At 39.4% G+C, this 25,990-nt stretch overlaps 1 protein-coding gene across 1 annotated transcript in view; it reads left to right on the top strand.

Moving 5' to 3' along the window:
• The window catches only part of LOC122805905 (uncharacterized oxidoreductase TM_0325-like), a 107,975-nt gene extending 104,887 nt beyond the window's left edge, over nt 1–3,088 (top strand). Inside the window, exon 5 of the mRNA XM_044076150.1 lies at nt 3,070–3,088. Coding sequence (XP_043932085.1) covers nt 3,070–3,088 — 19 coding nt within the window. The remainder of the gene's footprint in view (nt 1–3,069) is intronic.
• The last annotated feature ends 22,902 nt before the right edge of the window (nt 3,089–25,990 follow it).

The following is a 25,990-nucleotide window of genomic DNA, read 5'->3' as shown; positions in this document are numbered from 1 at the left end:
CAAGCAATGTGGATATATTCACCTGAATGCCTGGCCTTTGAGTATAGTATTCAAAAGACTGCCTGTGAGATAAAACCCTGAATGAGTAAATGAAAGAAGGACAGATGTTTTAACAGGAAAAGTTAAACTCTGGTGTCTGAGTGTTACTAAGACATTGCAACACTTACAATGCCAATATTGCAACACCGCCTTAAAAAACTCCAGCTATACTCTGTTGCATATCGTCTACTCAGAGGCGATCTCTGCTTAACATACAAGCTATGTCAAACCCAGAGCTGCTGGACATGCTACACTTAAAGAAATACCAGTCCCTCACAGCCACACGCTCCAGGGATCTAAACCTTGTCATCACAATAAACAAAACATGCTGGAGGGATAGGTTCCTGACCCAGAGACTCCCCAGACTCTGGACTAGACTGCCCATACATGTCAAGCAGAGCACCTTTTTGGCCCTCTTCAAAAGGAACCTTGACGATTGGATGGGAGAAGGGAAATTCACCCCAGGATCACATCAGTCACCCTTCTAGATAGGGGTCCAGGGAAGTAAATAGTGTGGGAAGAAATAGCCAGGGAATTGTTATGGCTAGGCTTGTATAGGCCCTAGGGCTGATAGCTTAGTACCAACCTATGAACCTATATACCATACTATGCTGTCCAGGCCAAGGCCTTCAATTAGTACAACAGTGGACACAGGATTTGCCTTCAAGATAAGTAACAATCAACAATTACATATGCAGTTCAGCAGCCTCCAATTACACCCTGTAGTCAAGCCCTAGTGGGAAATGTAGCACTTGTGTTAATGTCACAGTATCTCGTACATAACATTGCTTATCCTAACATCTCAATATCGCACTGAATGACCCTTGTCTTAACAGTTATATCCCTGAAAAGGAGTCACAGCCTAGGTTAATGGCATTGACCCCCCCCATAAAAGGCTGTACAAGGGCAAGGAACACTGTGTACCACACACACACACTGACCTCTGGAATGTACAAGGGCACATATGTGTTGTCCAGCTGTTGCCCCCATATACAGTTTGTGTGGGAGTCCATGACATGACTTGGATGATAGCAGTAATGCTAGCAGTAAATAATGATAAGCCATTACCTAACAACCCCTTTCTGTATCACAGCAGGACAAAGACTGGCATATATGTGGAGAACAGAGGTAGGAACATAGGGCCATATTTGCCTTATTGCTGTTACACACCCTGGAAATTGCTGGTGTTACAGGATTTGTTACAGCATACCCTTATGCAGGAATACGACATTGAAATACAAATGGATGTAGACATGTACTGATAGCACTCAACAGACAGAATGCCACTGATATATCTGGGACAATACCTGTGTGGTACACAGACAAAACCTAACAGCCAATCCTCTTGGTATCATATGGATAGGCCCACAGTTGAGAGCTATGCAGACAGACAACATTCCATGCAAAAGTACCATGTACACAGAAACCCTATAAGACCAGCAAGATACAATGCACACAACAACACTACTCACGCTGTCTGTAGGTCTGGAACCTTACCCAAATGTGTATTTGCCTGTGTCTGCAGGTTCTGCTGTAAGAGGTATTGCTACCTGCTGTCTGTAACACTGATGTCCACACACAGGAAGGATGTCATCCATACTGGAAAGGTGAAGGGACAATGCCCACAGAAGTCAGCAATTTATAGTACTGGGTTGCCATGACAGTGGTTATCTGAAGTACTACACAGCAGGCTGCATGGAATTAGCAACAGGTGGACACTGATTGGTGCAGAGGCCATCACCTGATCATGTGCAATACCTACAAAAGCATGCTGCAATCTATTCAAACCAGCTCAATCACTCTACTGGAGAGACTGAGAGAGAGAGAGAGAGAGAGAGAGAGAGAGAAGAAAAAAAAAAACATAACTTTAATAAAAGTAACAAAGCTCAGGGATTTGTTACAGTGAAAAAAAAACATAAAAGGTATGTGAAACAGATATGTATTTATTGCATGTAGTATATGGAATAGAATAGGATGTATAATGCGAAATGATTTATACGTGCCATCAGTACTTGTCCCTGTAATGATGTTCTGCTCAACAACTGCTCTGGACAATAGTGTCTGTCCCTGTGGGCAGTGGGACATACCTGTCAACTGTGCAGATCAGCAGTGAATGGAAAAGATGTGACCCATGATATCTGTGTTCTGTACATTACTGTGGCCAACGGCTGGTGGTGGTATTAATACTGGAAAAAACATAAAAAAAGAAAAGAAGAAAAACCACAAGGCTGGAACACTGCAACACTTTTATTCCGGTACCTCGGCAGAATGCCTTCAAAGGAATAAAATACAGTCACATGTTGCATCTATTTATACTGTGCAAAATGTAATTAGTCAATTAACACAATTTAATTTAATTACAAGATAAAAGTTTCAAAAGAATTTAAGGAGACACTACCAATAAGAGAATAAATGTAGATTATATAAAGCTATTTGACATTAAATCCAAATAGAAAAAGTATCTAATAATCATGATAGACAATAAAATGCACCATAAACTTCATTACAACAACAACGTTACTGAAGTAATTAAATAGTGAGATTAACCTCCAAGTTCATACCCCTAGGTCTCAGGGTGCCAAATTTTAAGATAAATTCACTCTCCAACTTTAAAAGATTTTGTAACCAATTCACACCCTTCTTGGATTTTGGTTTGGCTAAAGCACAAAAAGTTAATGACTCCATGTTACACCTATGGACTGTATTAAAATGTTCCGAAATAGGACTATCCAACCTAACATTATGTATATCGCCCATATGTTCTAAAATACGTATTTTAAGTTGGCGTTTTGTTTGACCAATGTAATATTTTGGTGGTTCACAACCACAACCAAGAATGTACACCACGCCACAAGATTTACAATTAAAGTTATCATGGGCGGTATATTTGACACCATTGATCATACTACCGGACAAATTTTTAACCTTGTGGCAAATTTTACATTTGCCACAACTCAACATGCCATGCGGAAAAGCAACAGACCCACAAGTATTAACATTGTCAAGCTTAAATTTCAAAATTTCTTTTAGGTTTGGATATCTTCCATAAGAGAAGGACACATGATCGGGGAATAGGTGACCTATTTCCTCATTTTTACAAACAATAGGCCACAAAAAATCCACAATATGTTTCAAAATTGATGAAAAAGGAGAAAATTATATACTTTCACTTTTGTCACATGAAACTTCTCTAAAATTCTGATTTTTTTGCTTTCTTGACCTTGTTCTTGTGCACATTAGAATCTAACAAACTATCAAGACTTTCTTCAATGATGCTCTTAGAATAACCTCTGGATAGAAGTCTGGTTTTAATATTTGTAAATTCCGCCCTGCAATTTGCACTATCTGAAGTGTGTTCTTTGGTACGTTTAAATTCACCAAAAGGAAGTGCTTCAATTAAATGTGCAGGATGTGCACTGGTTGCATGTAAGAAATTATTTGAAGCAGTATTCTTTCTGAAGGGCCTGAACTGTACTAATTCTTTTTCATCCACATATAACAAGATGTCCAAGAATTGTATTGTTTGTGTGTTCACAGTAAATGTAAATTCCAGACCAAATTTGTTTTGATGAAGTTGATCCACAAAATCATCAAATTCTGTTGTTTTGCCCCTACAAATAAAAATCAAATCATCAATGTATCTACGATATAAGATAACATTTTTTTGAAAAAAGTCTAAAGTATACAAATAACTATTTTCAAAATATGACATAAAGAGAATAGCATAAGTGGGGGCAAAATTAGCCCCCATTGCAGTACCCTCTTTCTGTAGAAAAATCTTTTTTTCAAAAAGAAAATAGTTATGAGTAAGTGCAAACTCCAATAATACAATAATAAAAGAGGTACGTGGTCCCTCCCCCAAAATTTTATTTATGGCTTCCAAACCAAATCTAGTTTTGATACTGGTGTAAAGAGCCTTTACATCAATAGTGGCCCAATAAAAAGTTTTGTCCCATCTGAAATTTTTTACCAATTCACAATATTGATTTATATTACTAATATGTGAAACGACGTTTTTAAGTTCTTTTTTCAGTATGCTATCTAAAAGTATGCCTATATGCTCCAAAAAACCACCACAGCAAGACACAATTAGACGACCAGGGGGATCTGACAAATTTTTATGGATTTTGGGCAAAGCATAAAAGGTCGGGTCCTTAGGATTAGTAATAAATAGTCTCCTGACATCTTTATCACTTAAGAAACCTAGCCTTTCGCCCCTTTCCAAAAGCTCCATGAGTAATGAATTATACTCATTAATTGGGTTATTGGACAATTCCACATAGATATAATCATTACACAAAAGATCATAATTCATTTTTAAAAAATGACATCTTTCCATAATGACCCAATTGCCCCCTTTGTCTGCAGGGCAAAATATGTATTTATTAGACACACTTTTCATGTCCTTTAAAGCCAACCATTCAGCTTTAGTAAGGTTGTAAACCATATACTTCTTTAAAAAAGAAGCATACTCGAATTCCACTTTTTTACAAAGAACACTTTCAAAAACTTTCAGAATAGAACAGTTTTTGGGTGGATTAAATGAGCTACATGTTGGCAAAATAGGAACTATAAGTTTACCATACCCAGTATGAAAACGTTCAGTATGCGAAATATCATTCAGAATAGAACTAGAAATGATTTCAGAATCTATGTCACCCATTACAAAATTGTCAACTTCATCAAGAGAATATTCATAAATAGATAATTCCATTAAGGAGTCATCTAAAACAGATAAATTGCCAGAATCATGTGGAAATTTACTATCACTCTCAGTCAGGCCAATGCTTACATTAGACCTTGCATCAGACCTTTCATTGGGTATATCCGTTTCCGCATACACTAAATTAGGAAACTTTTTTAATTCAAAAAACACTTTTAAATAAAGTTTCCTACAAAACCGTTTTACATCCATGAGCAAATCAGATAAGGCAGGTACCCTAGTAGGAACGAACTTGCTGCCCTTATCCAAAACTACTGACATATCAGAATTTATTGCAAAATCACTTAAATTGACAATATGTGAAAAAGTAAAGTCAATAAGTGCAGGGTCTGTGTTAACAAAGTTCAAACTTCCAACTTGCAAAACAGAACCCAAATGTTTCATATCACTGACATAATCAGTACCTTCGGTTACGGCCCTTTTGCCGTGACTTCCGTTTTGAACCTTGACGAAAATTCCACCTGCCCTGTTCCTCTGTGTTGGTAGCCCCACCATTGTCAGCTACAATGTCCACTCTTTCAAAGGAGACACTTTTCTTGCTTCCGACAGTGTCCGACGAAGAGGCAGAAGAATCCCGACTGCTACGTGAACTTCCTTCAGCAGCCTTACTTCGGACCAAACCATTTTTCCGCTTCCTTTGCCAGGAGTAAACCAAATTACTCCTAAAGTCACCGACATCTCTATTAAGCTTTTTCTTTTTTCTGGCAATCACATCACATTCTACTTTAGATACTTCAACATTAATGTCCTTCATAGCTGAATTAAAAGCCGTATTAGGAAATTCATTGGATAAAGTTGCCTCACCTTCCACAATTTGCGATTGAATCAGTCCAAGACACCTCCGGTTACGCTTAATTAAAATTTTAAGCCAAGTGAGTGTGCATTGTAACGAAGCTGCCTTCCATTCCTCCAGAAATTCACCTTCATCTTCAGAAAACTTGTAAGCAGGCAGTTTATCGATCCTAAGACCTCTCGGTGTAACAGATAATTCAACATACTTCTCTAATAGACGAATGTCATAAAAAAGAGAGGTCTCCTTAATTCTTAACTTCTTTAAATCTTCAAACCTTTTATCAAAACCATTATTACCAGCCACAGTCCATGGATCAAAGCACGCCAGCTTATTGTCCCTTTCTTTAGCCAAGCTGGCAAATAAAATGCCATTGGAATCCAATACTGTAGACATTGTGAGCGGACCAGCTTCTCAAGCAATAACTGGAAAAAGCATAAAAAACGAAAAGAAGAAAAACCACAAGGCTGGAACACTGCAACACTTTTATTCCGGTACCTCGGCAGAATGCCTTCAAAGGAATAAAATACAGTCACATGTTGCATCTATTTATACTGTGCAAAATGTAATTAGTCAATTAACACAATTTAATTTAATTACAAGAAAAAAGTTTCAAAAGAATTTAAGGAGACACTACCAATAAGAGAATAAATGTAGATTATATAAAGCTATTAATACTGCCATGACAGACACATGGGTGAGACAACACCACCTGCAGGACAGTCATGTTAAAGTGTAGCATAGCACACCCAACTGCCATAGCAGTATAATATCCTTATCTAAAATCTGTCACCCATATATACCCCCTAATGTTAGTCTGTGTTCACATGTGACACCTGTCTGTGTTGCAGCAAGGCAGAACAGTTCAGCTTCGAAATAAAGAGAGTTACAAGAGTGTGGACCAGATGTTTGTATGCACCCTACATACAGATAAATATATGTGTGATACATATTCACAGCTGTGTACGTCTACAAAACCTCAGACAGTTATACATATATATAGGTATATAAACAACACATAATGATATCTACACATATATGCACATATGTATATATATATATATATATATATATATATATATATATGTGTGTGTGTGTGTGTGTGTGTGTGTGTGTGTGTGTGTGTGTGTGTGTATGTGTGTGTGTGTGTGTGTGTGTGTGTGTGTCTGTGTATGTCTATAAATATATATATATATATATATATATATATATATATATATATATATATATATATATATATATATATATATATATATATATATATACATATATATATATATATATATATATACATATATATATTTATCTATCTATCTATATATATATATATATATATATATATATATATATATATATATATATATATATATATATATATATATATATATATATACACACACACACACACACACACACACACACACACACACACATATAAAGGGACACATACACACATATACATAATACTGACATGTATAGGTATACACACACACACACACACATATATATATATATATATATGTGTGTGTGTGTGTGTGTGTGTGTGTGTGTATATATATATATACATATATATATATATATATATATATATATATGTGTGTGTGTGTACCTTGCCATATGTGTGAGAGAACATCGCACATCGATACACAACATATCTGTACACCAGTACATGACTGCAAAATGGAGTGTGGAGTGTGGTGTGTAACCCATGTTGGGAACACATTGCAATTGTCTGAGAAGGTGGGATATATATGTTGGTAAAGGGTAGTAGGTACATATTGGTATGTAGGTTTGGCTGGGGGATAAACAAGACAGCATACATGACTGGTATATGACACATGTGGTGGTTAAACACTGTGGATGGGTAGTTTCATTTGGAATGTGGAGGCCATTCAGCCCCCATATGGGAACAAAGGGAACATAGTGCCCATCCATGGACAGTCACAACAGCATCTACATGGTCATAAAGGTACTTGGGCTGTGGGCTGAGCAGGAGGAACATGCATGTCTAACCTTGTGTATGTGTACTGCATGTCTCCAGGTGATGTAGCACATACCCCATGTCTCTGTGGAGCTCCCTATGCACCAGGTCCTGGACCTTCCTGTGGGTGATAAACATATGTCTGTGTGTGCTCCTGGGGGGGTGGGCACCATCTCCTGAGTTGGTTCCACATGAAGGTATTGCTGGAACAGTAGATAATGAGGTTCCATGGTGGGTTGCAGATATGATGTGGACAGGTAACATGTCCACATTATGTGGGAGCGGTGTTCCTGCTGGCAAATAACCCCTACACATACAGTTGTGTCACTGTCATGGAACATATGTGGGTTGTAATAGTCCACACAATCCCAGAACATGTCCAACAGCATGCATATATATCCCCCAATAACACAGAATGGCAGATGTGTAGCAATCACATAGCAAGCATACCACATGCATATGTGGAAACATAGTGGCAGTGACAACGGCATCTAGGTGAAATACTCTGTAACAGCCCAGCAACTCTAGTGTCCCTACAGGGAGCATGACTATAAACACATAGCAGAAAGTGTTGTACAATACAATATATATCCCAATGGTAGATAAACTGGAGACATACCACTTGCATTGTGTGAACATTAAGTTGGAGCTGATATGTGTATTGTATTATGGTAAACATGCCATATGAGTTGTTCAGACATATTTCCATCTTTATGTCTTTCAGGGACTATGGCGCACCCAAGGAATCCAGCATACAGTGCCTCTGAGGATAACATAATACTCACCATCATCATCCAGCATTATCAGATGCTGTTCTCAAGGACAAGCCATGACCAGCATGAGCGCACCACCATGTGGAACGATGTAGTCCACAGGGTGAGTGAGGTGGGGATGCACAGCCATACATATGAGCAGGTCCGCCATCATTGTAGTGACCTGCTCCGCCATGTACGTCACCGTACCATTGCTGTGCATGGTGACCAGTTTGCAACAGGGGGGCCATAACATCCATCCCCCCTCACATGAGTGGAGGAGCTGCTCATGAGCCTGCTGGCAACTGCCCGCCCACAAGAGCTACAGACATATACAGTCATGGAGGTGGGTGCTACCCACACACCAGACATGGAGCATGCAGGTAAGGTTCCAGGGCATATCAGTAGACCACTGTTGTGTATGCATCTGTATAGGTAGATCATGCATATGTGAGATGTGGAGTCAGTTGCTGTGTATTACTGATAATCAGTTGTGCATAATCTGTAGTACTGCGGACTTCAACTGTTGTTTTACTGTAATATTCCGCCCACCCTGTAGCAATGCCACAGCTGTGGCCACTGACATCATCTCTCTCTCATCTCAATGTAGGTACCTCTGGGATACCAGCAAGGCAGCAGCCGGATGACGGTGAGTATGGTTTAAGGTTATGCTTGGCAATTCACTGTGCATGTCATAGCTAAGGTGTAGGCCATGTACACATTTAACACACCTACCCATAATGCATGCTGTACATGTTCACTGACAGAGCACACACCTCACTAATGGGATTACCAGCCTCAAACACATGCAATATATAGACCATCTCAGACAAATGTGGCTACACTCCAGTGCACATTGCCCAGGCACAGTTGACATCTGCCTAACATACACAGCTATGTTATACACAGAGCAGTTGAACATGATACACATAAAGAAATCTCACTCCCTCTGCAAACACACGCTCCAGGGTCCTAAACCTCATCAACACATTACACAGAACATACTGGAGGGAAAGGACCCTGTCCTGAGGAATTCCTACACTCTGGAACAGACTACCCATTCATGTCAGGCAATGCTACTCATTGGCCCTCTTTACAAAAACACTTGACAACTGGATGGGAAATGGGGAATTCACCCTGGGTAGTATGTCTGTGCCACAGCATGATGGGCACAGGGGAATAACATTATTGGGTGGTACATACCTGGGAACCCCTGTAGCTAGGCTTATGTAGGCCCCAGGACCAATAGACCGGTATTCATCTATGGACCTATGTGTACCACAGGCTCAATACAGATATGATCTGCATAATGGTGGGACACTGCCAAAGCCATTTGTGGCAATGTGTTCTGTTGTACCAGCACCATGTTGGGGAAGTCCAGGAAGTTGCAGTTATGATGCATGTGCTGCACAATCCACACCTCACCCCAATCCAGGGATGACATCCCCAGCTGTACAATGCTGGTGCCACTGTACACCTGCATGTTTGCCCTGCATTGGTAGGAAATATGCCAGTACACATGGTGTTCCTAGTTTGGGATACTGCAATATGACACACAGGCCACAGATGTCGTGCATTTGCAATGTAGCAGGATATGGTGAGGGTGTGTCATCCTGAAACACAACAGTGCACTGGAAGGGAGAGACAAACCCATTGAGAATGGCTGTATCTTCACACAGTCAAGGTCATGAAGTGTGGCAGTCATAACCTTGACTCCACGGCACTATTGATGGTACTGTATGACCTGCAAGGGCTGTGCACATGTTTAGCATGCAAACATGCAGGTTTGGGGCACATTTACAGGCCTGACTGACCCACTACTGGCTCATGATGATGACCCATGCTACTATACCCCTGCCAGGTATTATGACTGCAGTAGTACGCATAGCAGTTATTGCTACACAATATCATGATATGTGTGTACACACATATGCACCCACAAAAGGTATGCATCCTAATCAGCATCTGCACAACTGACACATATGGCTTGTAATGCAATTGACTGCCTAGGTCATATGTCACATATCAGGTATGTGTAGTGTTCCCATATGCAGTAGTGTTGTGCCATGGCATGTCATGGAAGAGAGTGCCATGTCAATAATGGTCTCTACACTCACCATAGGTACTATTCATTGTGTCTGTGTTTTGTCTAATGGTATTCTATCACTCATACATGCACCACTGATGATGACATCTGTGAATACACATCAGACATTCACAAAACACATGTCCACATATAATCCAGAAACACACAGAGGCTGTGAGCAGCAGAGGAAACATAACTGACACACAGATAAACATCCTGCAGTGATGTGTACACCTGTGAGGTATGGTGCACAGTACATGCGAGGGTGCTAAACAGATGCACAGCAATGCTGTGGATATGGATGCAGTGTGTTCCAGGGGAGGGCCATCACCTACTAACAGAAGCCATGTATAATGTTGGTAACGAGGATTGACTACAGTTGCACTGCATGCTGCTGAGCGCCACATGTCCTGCATGCTGACATGTGTGTAATTACAGGTTTGTGTGTGATACTGTACTGCACCAACACCTGCAATTGTGTGTGTATTATGGGTGTGCTGGAGTTGTCTGTATGTGCTGTCTAGTGGAGTGTATAGGTTGTCATGTATGTCGACTGCATTTGTGAATGTCTGTGTGTGTGGCCATGTCTGCACACATGTGTTTGTGTGTGTGTGTGTGTGTGTGTGTGTGTGTGTGTGTGTGTGTGTGTGTGTGTGTGTGTATGTACTGTTTAGCAATGATGTACAGGTCTTACAGTCTGTTCCCTGTTTTCCCCTCACAGGTGGCGAGGTGGGGTTGGGTCCCTCCTGCAGGGAATCTGATGTCACTGATAACAGACAGTGACCATATGGATAGATGTGTTGAGGCACAGGCAGGGTCATCAGGGGCTGCCGCTGGGCCAACAATTGACATCCCACAAGTATCCACCCCTTCCACGCACACAGTCACACTGCCTCTACATACCTCATCAATGTTGGCTTTAGCTGAGGGACAGTCTACAGTTGGCATTGGCCAGGACAATGTGGCATTTATGGAATGTGTGTCAGGACACAGCAGCCATAGCCAGATGTCCATTGGGTTACCACATAGGCAGATGTTCAGGGGTGCTCATCAGAGCACTGCTGGTCATCATGCCCCTGGCAGACATGCCACATCTATATCTATCACAAGCATGTTCCAGCTGTCATGGAGTCACAGGCATGAATGGAATGGTACACTAGACAGGGTCTAATGGCACAGAGGGCTCATCGCACCTCTGTAAATGACAGCATCGGTGATCTAACAGGTGCCATTTATAATTACGCTGAGGTCATGGATAGATGGTGGGGTGAGACACTGGATCTTATCAACAATGTCATGTCCATGCATCAGGACAGGGAGGGACAGTTGAGATGGCCATATGGATGTATGCCTGCAACATCAGTAGCTGGAGGTCACTGTGGATGTCCCACCAGTCACAGCTGCTCCCATAGTGGCAGTACCAGCCCCAGCACTGTGGGGGGTGCTGTCCACAGACTGTCATAACAGACCATGTGCATGTGGCCCTTGCCAGTTGCAGGAGGGACCTGGATCCAGTGGACATTTGTTAACCTCGGGGGACAGTACCCGATCTGGATTTGTACCTGATACTGCCTGTGGCACCCCTGCCAGGCACAGGTCCCGTGTCCATGGCCAGAGACGGTGAACTGCAAACCCTGCCAGGTACAGTCTGCAACTGTCTCACAAATCCCTGTATCGGGCAGCCACATGGTGGAACTGTGTGCATGCAGACACACACACAAAAACAACAAACCTAGGGAAACCACATACCTGCACACACATCACCATAAAAGTACCCAGCCCCCCCCCCACACACACACACACATTGTCAATTGTATGGCTCAGCCTAGGCCTCTGGCAAACCAACAACACACCCTGTGCATATGATGATACCTGTGCCACATCCTGTCATCCGTAACATCGATGCAGGGACATGTTAACATGTTGCTGATGCACAGGGTGACTGCACAACAGTGTAGCAGTTGAATCTGTGTAGCATGTTGTCAGCAGTAAAGTGAAATGCTAATATCTTGGAAGGTGTAGCTGTGCAGCCATGATGCATTACAGCTGTAATTAACAATGTTGTATTGTTTTTCACCATTATCTATTCTGATTGTGTTGTGGTTGTCCATGTGCCACATGGCTGATGGGTGTATTGGTGTCAGCAGGCCTTCTACAGTGGACACCAGTAAGTGTAGAGGGTGGTACACATGACATGGCTGGGTACAATACACAAAGCCATTGGCTTAGATGCAGTACAGATACAAGACTGTACACATGGAGGTATGTCCCCATGCAGGTAACTCATCTGTTGCCCATATAATCCCACCAAGACAGGATAAGCATAACCACACATTGGTATATATGCAGTCTGCAATTTGGATGACACTGAACATGCTAACAGCAGGGTGTATGTTCCTTTCCTTACTCTACTGCGATCCTCACCTCAGTAACATGGGTGTGCCAATGTCGATGGCATAGTCCTACTCTTAGGAGGGTGTGAGGTGCTCTACTACTGTGAATGGTGTAAACAACAACTATCAACCTGATAACATAAACTGTACAGTATTAAAGACAGCTATGTGGGGGGATAGATGCAACAGTAACTGCAATGATGGTGGATGTGTCCACAACAGCCACACCCAGTGAGTTATAGCAACCCCAGTATTATTGCACACTTCTACAGTGTGGAGGAGGGCATTAACACATCTATGACCTCTGAAGGCCTGTATGTCCACAGGATGGCACCTGTGGAATGTTGGTATTTGCCAAGCAGTCCTTGGGGAAACATATTCTGTGAACGGAGGTAGATCCCTTAACATCTACACACATTCCTACATGTGGGATGGTGTACAAAAGCCTTCTATGATCTACACAGGATGTGTGCACCTCCTAACCCTCATCTACACCTGTCATGATTGCATCAAGGAGGTATACCAGGTTCAGGTTGTATTTTCTGCCTTTGACAAGTCCAACATTGGCAGGGTACTGGGTGTTAAGATTACCAGTGACATTGGCCATGGGTTCATTGTTGATATGTTCCATGTCCCTGCAGACCAAGCTCATTAGGCTACTAGGTGGTAGTTCCCAGCTGACATGGTGGATTTGTGGTCGTGCTTGCCAACATTGGTGAGCCCATTGTCAGGTGTAGGCCTGCTGGATCATATGAGGGATCCCAGCTACTTACTGTGCCTGCCCATGGGGTTCCCCCAAGCATGACACTTCACTTGACTGTACTGCATGATATGTTAGTAATGCCAGCCTGACATCCTACAGGTGGGATGGAGTACTGTTAACATGTACTGCCCTTATCGTGTAGGGTCCTGGTTATGGGATCTGCCAAGGTTGGTAATGTATTGCAGGCCAGATGTGTTTGGCTGTGGGGGGGGGATACCTATCAGTGCCAGACGTATGTTGTTTGGGTCTCTCAAACCCATCAATGGTGCATGTGGACATATATGTTGTGGTTATGTTCCCAATTTCATCTACGGATGTATGTCCATATATATACCTATATAGATGTATATGTGTTTACCTTTGAAAGGGAGACAATAATTTCTTCGAATGGCCCCTTCTGTGAACCAAGAGGACCAATCCATTATTTCTAACTGCACTGCAGTTCAAAACTCAGAAAATTGAAAAGCAGCTTCGCTGATTTTTGAACTACAAGTTGGAATACATATCATAATGTAGGGGGGCAAGCCCCCCTGCACCCCCCATCTGAGGGGCTGGGCCCCCACAACCTCCCCTACTTTGATATTCCAACTCCGAGTTCACACTACAGTGGGTTAAGGGACATTTTCCCCATCCCCACTATAGTGCCACCCGTACCCAAAATGCCAAATCTGCAATGAGCAAATACATAGTGACATTCGCTCATTGCACATTTGATGCATTTATTCCAAGATTGTGCAATGCTGAAAACTTACTTTCAACCTTCCAGCTTTCGGAGACATTATTTTCTCCCTTTGAAAGGTGAACCATATATATGCTTACATTTTATATATATATATATATATATATATATATATATATATATATATATATATATATATATGTGTGTGTGTGTGTGTGTGTATATATATATATATATATATATATATATATATATATATATATATATATATATATATATATATATATATATATATATATATATATATATATGTATATCTTGGCATATATATATATATATATATATATATATATATATATATATATATATATATATATATATGTGCTACATCTACATACATACATATGTTATATCCATTAAATATATATATATATATATATATATATATATATATATATACACACACACACACACACACACACACATACTTACATCTACATGGTGGAATACCTTACCCGTAGTGTTGAATACTTGGGCTGGATGATATGTATGTGAAAACATCATGGTTATGCATATCTGCTATGGCTTAGTGGTAAACCTCTTTGTGTATGGTGTGCAGGGTCCTGGTTTTGAGCCTTGCAGGAGCTCTTCATTTTGTTGCTGGGCAGAACACGGGCCGTTGGATACAAAGTGATTAAGGCACTTTAAAGCAGTTGTAAGCGGGTTTGCGCAGGTTTGTGTGAAGCTTAGCACTGCCAACCTCCGGTTACAGTGTCTTACAATCAGTTAGCTTCTAAATTGCTTAACCTGTGTAGGCACTGCTTAGCTCCACGCAAACCTGCTTACAACTGCTTTTAAAGTGCCTTAATTACTCTGTATCCAACAGGCCGTGTTCTGTCCAGCAACAAAATAAACAGCTCTTGCAAGGCTCGAACCCAAGGACCCTGCTCACCCTTATAAGGGTGATTTACCACTAAGCCATGACAGATACAAAGAAATTCCATGTTTTCACAAACATATCCAGTCCTGTCATGCAAAAGTACAGAAAATGTATACCAACATCTAGATGTCTGTGTGTGTAACTATATTAATATCTAAACAGATACAACATATCTATGTATATATATATATATATATATATATATATATATATATATATATATATATATTTCTAACACTATATACATATATATCAATATATACACGTATATACATGCATATGCCTAAATTGACACATATATGTGTCTACACATATATGTCTACATATACACAGCACTTTACATATGTGTACGCAGATATATAACTATGTAGGTATATACAGACATAGTTATATATATGTTAGCAGATATATATATCTATATAGGTATATATGGCCATACATCTGTAGATAGCAATGGCAGATTAACAAATACACATATGTTCACATGCACCGTTAATGGGGTTGAGAGGCCCCACACACTATAAGCCTCATATGAATAGGCATCCCCTCCCACAGCCAAACACGTGCATCCTGCAATACACTACCAAGTACAGTCTGCCACCTATAGGAAATGTAATATGTGGAAGCCATCAACATCCCCTGTATACAGATACACAGACACAGATATGCAGATACAGATATACACACATATATATATATATATATATATATATATATATATATATATATATATATATATATATATGTATATACATGTGACTACACATACACACGCAGATATATGTACAGTAAGATAAATATGTAGAAAGTGCACACAATATGGAACAGCCACTATGCGTACAGTTAACACCTGAACAACTGGACACTCTATGGGCCACCCATACAAATGTCAGTAGTTGCCTGTAACATATACCCATAGAGAGGTCATAGGAAAGACACCACAAACAGGTTTGCAGAAATGGGAAACCTTTAATTGTGTACTATTACAGTTCTATATGCCATGTCAAATAGCTGTTCAGACACTGACAAACATATAAACAGAGTACTGCAACTGTGAAACAATTACACTAACACAGTAGCCTGGAAAGGTACACAACTGTTGCTGTCCAGGCCAAGCCCTTCAAATTGTACAATAGTGAACACAGACTGGGCCACAGTACACCAGATAATCAACAGTATGTACTGCAGGTGTGTAGTTCAGTAGCCTATATCTACACTCTGTACAAACTCAATAGGTGGTAAAGACGTAATGTGATCACATGGTTTGTCTATAACAACATAACAAGACATAACTGACACCATCACGAGCACACTTGACAAACAGAACAGTCTGTATAGCAGGAGGTAGTAGGCTTTCTGTACCCCAATTCATGTAAGTAATGTAAATATAGGTGAAGTATACGGTACTGTACATCCAGATACCTTGCAACAGCTCACCCTTGATACCTCCACATTTTGTAATAGCCTAGGTCATTTATGGTGCTCCCCACCTAGACTCAATAATACAGAGCCATATACCACTGTTACATACATTGGCCTCCTCTGGAGTGCATAACGGCACACGTGTATTGTGTAGGTGACGCCCACACATATATGGCCCCACTGCATGTGTGGGGGATACAACAGCAGTGGAATAATGGCAGCAATGGCAGTGTGATATACTCACAGCCCACTACAGAACACCCCCAACAGCATGACATATGTGCGAAGCTTGGTATGTAGATGGAGGACAGAGGCTGGAACACATGCACATATGTGGTACACTGTTGCCATACACTAAGCAAATTTCTGGTGTTACAGGATAGTCTGCAACATACCCTTAGTCAGGGAATTGAGGTTAGAAACAGAAATGGATGTAGCCATGTACTGATAGCACTCAACACACACACTGCCAGTGTAATATCTGCCACAGGACCTGTGTGGTGGATGGACAACATATAATAGGCATACCTCTGTCCAGCAAGAGGATAGGCCCACAGTAGTGAGCTATGCAGACAGACTGCATTCCAAGGTAAACTAGTATGTACACGCACACACCCTGTAACACCAGCACAACACAAAGCATAACACAACTCTACTCACAGTCTGTCTGTAGTTCCTGATCCTCCTACAAATATGTGGCCACCCTGAGTGTGCAGGTTCTCCTGTAAGAGGTATTGCTGCTTGCTGTCTGTAACACTGATGCCCACACACAGGAAGGATGTCCATCACATTGGAAATGTAAAGGGACCACGCCCACATGCTGTAGGGAGGTATATTGGGTGGTTGCCATGACAGTGGTAATTGGAAGTAGTACACGTGTGTAATCATATATATATGGCTATCTGGATATGTATATGTACATATATTTCCACCATATGTCCTGAACATGGAGTGTAGCCTTACCTCAGCCCCTATAGTCCCAAAGTCGTAGTGCAAGGGTATGTCAGGTATGTATAGCAGGTATATTAGTAGACTATTGCTACTGTCATTGGGATTGTCTTCACAGACATGGTGTGTGTGGAAGGTCACATCTGCTTATATCATGTGTACCATTGGCTACTGACAGACATCCTAAGGAAATCATTGTAAAGTACCGCTGATAGCATGTAATGCCCTGTGGAGTGCAGCAGATATATTGGCCACTATATGTGGAACTTCAGACACACCCTGTACAGTCCAGAGGTATGCACATAATCCCTTAGTACATAACGTGTACCAGGCCTGACAATATGGATGTAGATAGCCATGTAGATGGGTATAACACATAACGACTGGTATACATTTGCCACCATAGGTTTTGCATTCACACACTCCTGTCTGGCCTGACGCAAAATGACTGCTGGTATAGGGGTGCCATGGACACATGCTACCCACTAGATATTGACATACATCTGTACAGCATCCAACTGCTTTGTCTGACATACATGAGGCCCGGCAGCAGTACATCTGGCAAGTATCTGCACATGACATCTCACTGGGTAAGTACACTAAGCTTCTAGGCATGTACCAATGCATTGTGCAGGCTACAGGCAGACTGGCTCAACACTAGCCTACATCTCCTATGGGGGAATGCACATGTACCTGCATATATAGCAGGCTCAACAGGCATGCCACAGCACAGGGTAGGATACACCTGTGTGAAAGTGCATAACCACAACCAATGTGAACATAGCCCCATATATGGTAAGCTAGCATAATATTACAGTATATGGACTATCTGTTCTACACCATCCCCATATGTGCCACTCACAGAATGACCCTACATATACTGGGCTGCTACACAGTTTGGTCTGATGGCTGTCTGTGGTATGGGACATGTGTGTGTTTGTGTATGGCCCTACAAACATGTATGCCAAAACAGTACCATACAGTGGGGCAGCAAGTAACATCAGATAGAAGGGGAACTAGAACAATGACATCTACCACAGTCTGTACATAGGCTATAGTACATATTAATGATACACACACTGCCAACATTCACCATCACTACACAGACCTCAGTACTGTACAAACATCCACAGAATATCCAGGTTATGTCATGAAATATAATCCCTACTGTACATAACATGTGTAACAATCAGATATATCACTGGCTTGTTATCAGATACGATGACACTATTTATGATGTACAGCACATATGCACCACTTCCTGCATGACATATGTACAAAGGTTCAATAAATATAATAGTCCACCAAAAACGTATAATATAAAAACTCCGTGTGACCAGACCAAAATATAGTTTAATAACAAAAATTAAAAATCAACAGATTTAGCGCTTTCGTCTGCCGTGTGCAGACTTCATCAGAATAATGAATACACAGTGCCTCTTACTTTATATACTGTTATTCTAAAACAATTTAAGTATTTAATTAATTAATAAATTCATTAAACCTGGAATTGGAATATACTGTTAACTACCTAAACCATAAATGAATTTCTTCCTAATATGGTCATAAGATTGAGAACAGGAAATGCCAAGAAACAAGTGCATTTTAAAGTGCAAACTTTTTAAAGTGCAACATATCCATTAATGATTTTTACTTTTCCAAATTAAATAGTTAATTCATAAACTAAAATAAATCTTTTATACATTCACTTTGGTTTTATGTATTATATGGACACCAGCGTTAACCATACACTACGAGGCTTGTATTTGACATATAATAAATTGTTGTTTTTTAAAAAAATCAATGAACTATTCATACTAATAACACATAAAAAATGTATGCATATAAAAATATATATAATATGCTTTCATCAATATTGTTAATACATATTATGAAGTTAAAAAAACATATATATACACTCTTGTAAATTTATATGCAAAATTCATATCAAATAAAATACATTTCTAGATAAAATATATATATTTATTTACATATATATGTGAAAATTGTTCACACATAAATGTATATTAACCTAATCCTAGAGTTGCTTCATAGTATATAGTCTCAATGTTGGAAACAGGATAAAAATTAACTAGTGGTACCCCTAAAAAAATGTGTGTTACCACTGATAGGAATTATGTTGTTCTATATGGTGTTGACCTTATTTTTGGTGCAATGAATAGATGACCTAAATTGGTGTATATCAACTAAAAAATAGAACAATTATTTGAACCCTTGGGACTTTATCTATTATGGGTAAAAAATGTGTTTAAACCCTTGAGGCTTTGTCTATTAAGATGGGTTTTATACTGATGTATTCGTTGAGCCCAGGGGGGTGTTAGATTTTAACCTTAATTGCCATTTAATTTCCTTCTGAAGGAGAATATTCTTAAAATCACCACCCCTATTGTCTATTTTAATGGTTTCCAAAATTCCAAACTTGAAATCTATAAAACCTTCACATTCTATTGAATGTTTAAACAATGCACTTGTCTCCTTTCTCTTTTTAACATCGTGGGTATGTTCATAGATTCTTTCTCTGAGAGTCCTCTCAGTCTTACCCACGTAAAAGGAGGAGCATTTGGAACAAGTAGCCAAATACACCAACATCTTACTTCGACAATTACCTTTACAAAAGGCTATCTTACTTTTTAAGCCATTATTTAATATAATTTCCGCAGATAAATTGATATATGTGCATTGCCTGCATCTACCACACTTTGTGGTGCCTTCCTTTGTATCAATATTAATATTTCCAGCTTCAAAAATTCTTTTAAAAATTATTTTAAAATTTTTTGCCGTCTTATATGTGAAAATTGTTTTTTTTCCAACTGCTTCATAAATTTCTTTGTTGGTTTTAAAAATACACCAATTGTTTTTAATAATGTCAGTGAAACAGTCTGAAAAACCATTATATTCAACCGTGCAAGCACCCATGTAATCAATGGATTTGTCTAACTTTTTATCCTTAGGTATAAACTTTTCTCCTAATAAAGGTCTATACTTAGTACCCCATCCCTGATATACTTCTTCCAAGATGTCACCTACAAATTGCATTGGGTAACCCCTTTCTAAGAATTTTTCCATTAAAAAGGAAAATTCATTCTGTAGATCTTGATGTTGTGAGGTCATTCTTGCAATCCTGACAGCCTGACCCTAAATAATATTTTCTTTTGATGTAGGGGATGTTGGCTGTTGAATTGCAAGTAGCTGTTACACCAAGTTTCTTTACGAAAAATGTTAGATTTAAAACCACTAGTTGTTTTACTTAGGGTAATGTCCAGATAGTTTATGTTTTGCTGTTTAATTTCGTGGGTAAAAGTCAAGAAGGTAGTGGTTTGATTTATATAAGACATAAAATCTTTTAAGTCATCTGGAGTATCCTCTTCCCATAATAAAAAAATATCATCAAGAAATCTAAGATATATTTTTATATTTTTCATATATGGGCTCAGAAAAATATATTCCTCCTCCCATCCAAGAAGAACCAAATTGGCATATATGGGGGCACATGCTGCCCCCATAGCCACTCCAGTGACCTGCTTATAATATTCCCCTTGAAATGTAATAAAATTGTTGTCAAGAACTATTTCTGTCAATTCTAATATCAATTTTTTGTTGTCCAAAATTTTGTTGTAATATTTATACACACAATTCTCAAAATATTCAAACCCCTCAATTCTTGGTATGCAGGTAAACAAATCTTTTACATCTATGGTCACAAGTTTTATTTCCTCTGACCATAAATTGTCAGTGATTTTACCTAGAAAATCCCAAGAATCCTGCACCAAGTGTGTCTGGTTCTTGACAATTTCTTTCAATTGATGGTCAATAAAGACTGCCAATGGTTGAGTTTTTGATCTTTTCGCTGAAACTATGGGACGGAAGGGAGGTTTGTAAATATTTTTATGAATCTTAGGTATTGCAAAAATTTGAGGTATATAGGGATATGTTTGTTTTAAAAAATTGTATGTTTCTTTCCCAATTCTAGTTTCAATAAGGTATTCTTCCAACCAACTATCTATTCTTCTGTAAGCAATTTGAATTTCATTGTAGGACACGCTGGTGTAGGTTTTCTCATCCATCAATAGGTCTGTTAAGGCATTAATATAAGCTTCCTGGCTATAAATCACCATTCCACCACCTTTATCCGGTTGCATGAACCTAAGGTTGGTCTCTTTTCTTAAATTCTCCATTAACATAGTCTCCTTTTCATTTAAATTCTTATTTTTGTTCAACCTTTTTGATTTTTCAAAGGTATCATAGATGTCACTGGTTACTATGGCCTCAAAGGTCCCAATAACCGGATGTAGTGGGGGATTATAAATACTACTTCTACTGAGGACTTGAAAACTGTCTGAAAAGTCACTTGCAGTTGTATTCACAGATTGTTTCTGTTTGCAAGTAATTTTCAGATTTAATTTTCGAAGAAATATTTTTAACTCTAATAATATGTTAGCCAAGTCACCATATGTTGTCCTCACAAATTTAAAGCCCTTTGAAAATAGCTCAAAATGTTGTTTTTCCACTTTTAAATTGGTATAATTGTGTATTTTAAAACCTTTATATACCTGTGTAATACCATTTTCATCTGTATAAATTTCTTCTATCTCCCTCTCCTCCCTCTGGTTCTCCATGCAAAATCTACCCCATCTGTATGTTCCTGTAGTCCAGGGTCCGAGGGGTTTCGTTGTTTGTTTGCTAGTCTTTCTGACCTGCGGGGTCCTAAAAAAGTTTCAATTTCTTCATGAAATGAATCCAATTCATCCAGGTGGCTATTTCTTGTTACAAACCTTTCCTGAATTTCTACCCTCTTGTTTCTTCCTAAGTCTTTATTATACCCACTTTTAACCTTATAGTTATTATTTCCCTGATTTTTCCTGAATTTCTGAAATGGAAGTGGGTAGCTAATACCCTTTTTATACTGTTCTCTATCTCTAGTAAGTTTACCCTGTTTCCTTAAATAAACTTTCTCTATCTTGGCTTCAACTCTTTTTAAAATTTTTATGTACAAACCCTCGTAGTCATCAAACAATAAATCTTTAACAATTTCATTCTGGTATTCATTCACTTCATTAAATAACTTTTTTAACTGAACTTCATTATATTTAATCAACTTGGACATCAAGGTAAACCCACAGTCATCAAAAAAAGTTTGCAAATCATTTAACACATTCTCGGTGTAATGAATACCAAAGGGATATTTGTAAAATCTGAGTCCCTGAGGGACTATTTTGTATATCAAACATTGATGTAAATAATTGTTGTCAATTTGTAAACACTTATATTTATACAATATTTTCTCAAAGTGAAACAATTTGTCCCTTAATGTCATTTCCCGTTCATTCGCAATGTTATCTGAGCATTCCGGTAACTCCCCAATATGGGAATTACCATTCACTGTTTTATCAAAGGTAAATACTTTGTCCAAAATGTTCTTATAGCTAGATTTACTTTGTTCGCCGTTGGGCAACTGGCGTGCTTTAACAGAGTGTATTGCCGCACTTGGAGAAATGTGCAGATGGGCAAAAACAGTACCTTTTTGTTGTTGTATAGGCCTGGCGATACCATCGGCGTTGTTTCCTTCATCAAGATTGTTTTCCACAGTGTTGCAATTGGTGTGCATACCGGTTTCTTCCCTTTCAAAAGAATGCCCGTGGTTTCGCGCCTCTGCTCCTACCATCGTCTTCTTACCACCATAACTCCGGATGCCCGAGCGTGGAGATGACGTCAACGGCTGCGCTGAAAGATGACCAACGGTGCATGTACTCTTCCTCATCCTGGTTACCGGTTCTTCTTGCGAAAATAATTCAATTAATTTTGTGAGATCTCCACGCAATGTGGAGATCTCTTCTCTTAAACGGGTAACTTCCCTTTGAGTGTCAAGAGGATTAACACTTTGGTTAAACGGAATGTCTAGACCTACCATAGTAGAATCATTTAATGTTTGTTCCATATTCCAGGCACCAAAACAGATTCTTCAAGTAAAATTATTTAAGTTGAACAGTCAGGAACTGTGTATTGTCCATATAAAATATTTGGTCACAAGGCTAACACACGGAAAACGAATACCAACACTCAATAAATATAGTAGTCCACCAAAAACGTATAATATAAAAACTCCGTGTGACCAGACCAAAATATAGTTTAATAACAAAAATTAAAAATCAACAGATTTAGCTTTAGTCTATTGCAGACTTCATCAGAATAATGAATACACAGTGCCTCTTACTTTATATACTGTTATTCTAAAACAATTTAAGTATTTAATTAATTAATAAATTCATTAAACCTGGAATTGGAATATACTGTTAACTACCTAAACCATAAATGAATTTCTTCCTAATATGGTCATAAGATTGAACAGAATGCCAAACAAGTGCATTTTAGTGCAAACTTTTAAAGTGTAACATATTTAATGATTTTACTTTTCCAAATTAAATAGTTAATTCATAAACTAAAATAAATCTTTTATACATTCACTTTGGTTTTATGTATTATATGGACACCAGCGTTAACCATACACTACGAGGCTTGTATTTGACATATAATACATAAAACCAAAGTGAATGTATAAAAGATTTATTTTAGTTTATGAATTAACTATTTAATTTGGAAAAGTAAAAATCATTAATGGATATGTTGCACTTTAAAAAGTTTGCACTTTAAAATGCACTTGTTTCTTGGCATTTCCTGTTCTCAATCTTATGACCATATTAGGAAGAAATTCATTTATGGTTTAGGTAGTTAACAGTATATTCCAATTCCAGGTTTAATGAATTTATTAATTAATTAAATACTTAAATTGTTTTAGAATAACAGTATATAAAGTAAGAGGCACTGTGTATTCATTATTCTGATGAAGTCTGCACACGGCAGACGAAAGCGCTAAATCTGTTGATTTTTAATTTTTGTTATTAAACTATATTTTGGTCTGGTCACACGGAGTTTTTATATGTACAAAGGTTGACAGAGGTGTGGCTAACACCACATACACAGGGCCAATATAGACATGTTGCTGTGATAACCTCATACATTTACCATTGTAACGGGGTTTGTTGCAACATATGTCCTATGAGGGATATGAAGCCAGTAACTGTCACGGCCTTCACCATCTACAGACTGCAATCCTCACACTACCTTCTGCATTCCACAGATAGATGCTCCATGGCTAACACATGAAATCAAAGGCACAACACTGCCCAGTCTGCAGATGACCCTGCAGATGGGAATTCCTCATATACATGGAACTGACATGGCTGGTATTGCGACATGTATGACAGCCATATCCAGACAAACACTGTTAAACCAAACATTACTTCAAATGCAGTGTAACAGCACTTACAGTCTGTAGTCAGATCAGGCACATCCCCCTTCTGTTTGTTACCCTCTTTCCACACTGTATGTTGTTAGAGGTAAATCCCCAATCCTTTTGAGATGCTGTTTGCCAAACAACAGAGCTAGTTCCTGCTCACAGTGAATGAAAAGGGCCAACACCACCATGATGTTCCTAGATATTGGAGTGTGTTTCCGTGCAACTGGCTATGGGAATGTTATCACAGCTGTTCCATATGCAATCAGCTAGGAGGCAGCTGCAATTTGTGCAGAGGCCATCAGCTGATCATGAGCATTACTTAAAATACACATGCTGCTGCCTAAGCAAAGCAGGTGTGGGTCTCCATATCCACCAGAAAGGGGGTGGGGAGGCAGACAGAGGCAAATACATGTCAGGGAGGGGTGGGAGAGTAAAACTGAAGCATGTTTGTGTCACACACCTACCAGCACAGGGTATCAAACCCCTGACAACTATGTAGTATTATCACAGTTTGATGCAGTTACTGGATGCACCATATTGGTTACCTGCTGTGGAGCACTCAGAACATATATGTGATGGTGAGTGACATCTGCAACAGGGATACGGAAGATATACGGTAAGTGACGTACACGTGCCTGTCTGCATGAACAGGTGGCAGCATCTACACAGCCACACTCTCACAGGGATGCACACACATTAACACACTTGGCAGGGCCAGGAGTACGATTCATCACTAGTGGGATTGCCACAACACATCAATGTGAAGGCATCACATGCACCACATGGGTCATACAGAGGTCGTATGGGCAAAGATTATGAGGAGGAGTCAGACATCAGACAGCATGCTTCAGTATGCCCAGGGGGTTGTAGTGAGTGTGGATGTGGACATACGTACCATGCAACACACACACAAACACACTGGGTGCCAGTACTGACATGCATGGGTGCATGTCTGCATGGGTGTGTGGTGGTCAACTATGCCAGCAGGCTATACAAGGGAAGATGACAGGCATACCTTGGCATCAGGTCACATGACAATGGTCTGCATTGTGGCTCAGGGCTGTCGTTTCTGCATTTGCCCACACAAGTGGGTATTGTAACCTGGGTGGCTGTGTGTGGCCAATGCTGTGCATCCCCTGCCATGTACGTGTTTCTTACT

This window comes from Protopterus annectens, chromosome 7.part0 (genome assembly GCF_019279795.1).
Source record: "Protopterus annectens isolate FY-2018-M chromosome 7.part0, PAN1.0, whole genome shotgun sequence".
Lineage (NCBI taxonomy): Eukaryota > Metazoa > Chordata > Ceratodontiformes > Protopteridae > Protopterus > Protopterus annectens.
The sequence above is the reverse complement of the archived record's forward strand: the minus strand, read 5'-3'. Positions and strand labels throughout refer to the sequence as shown.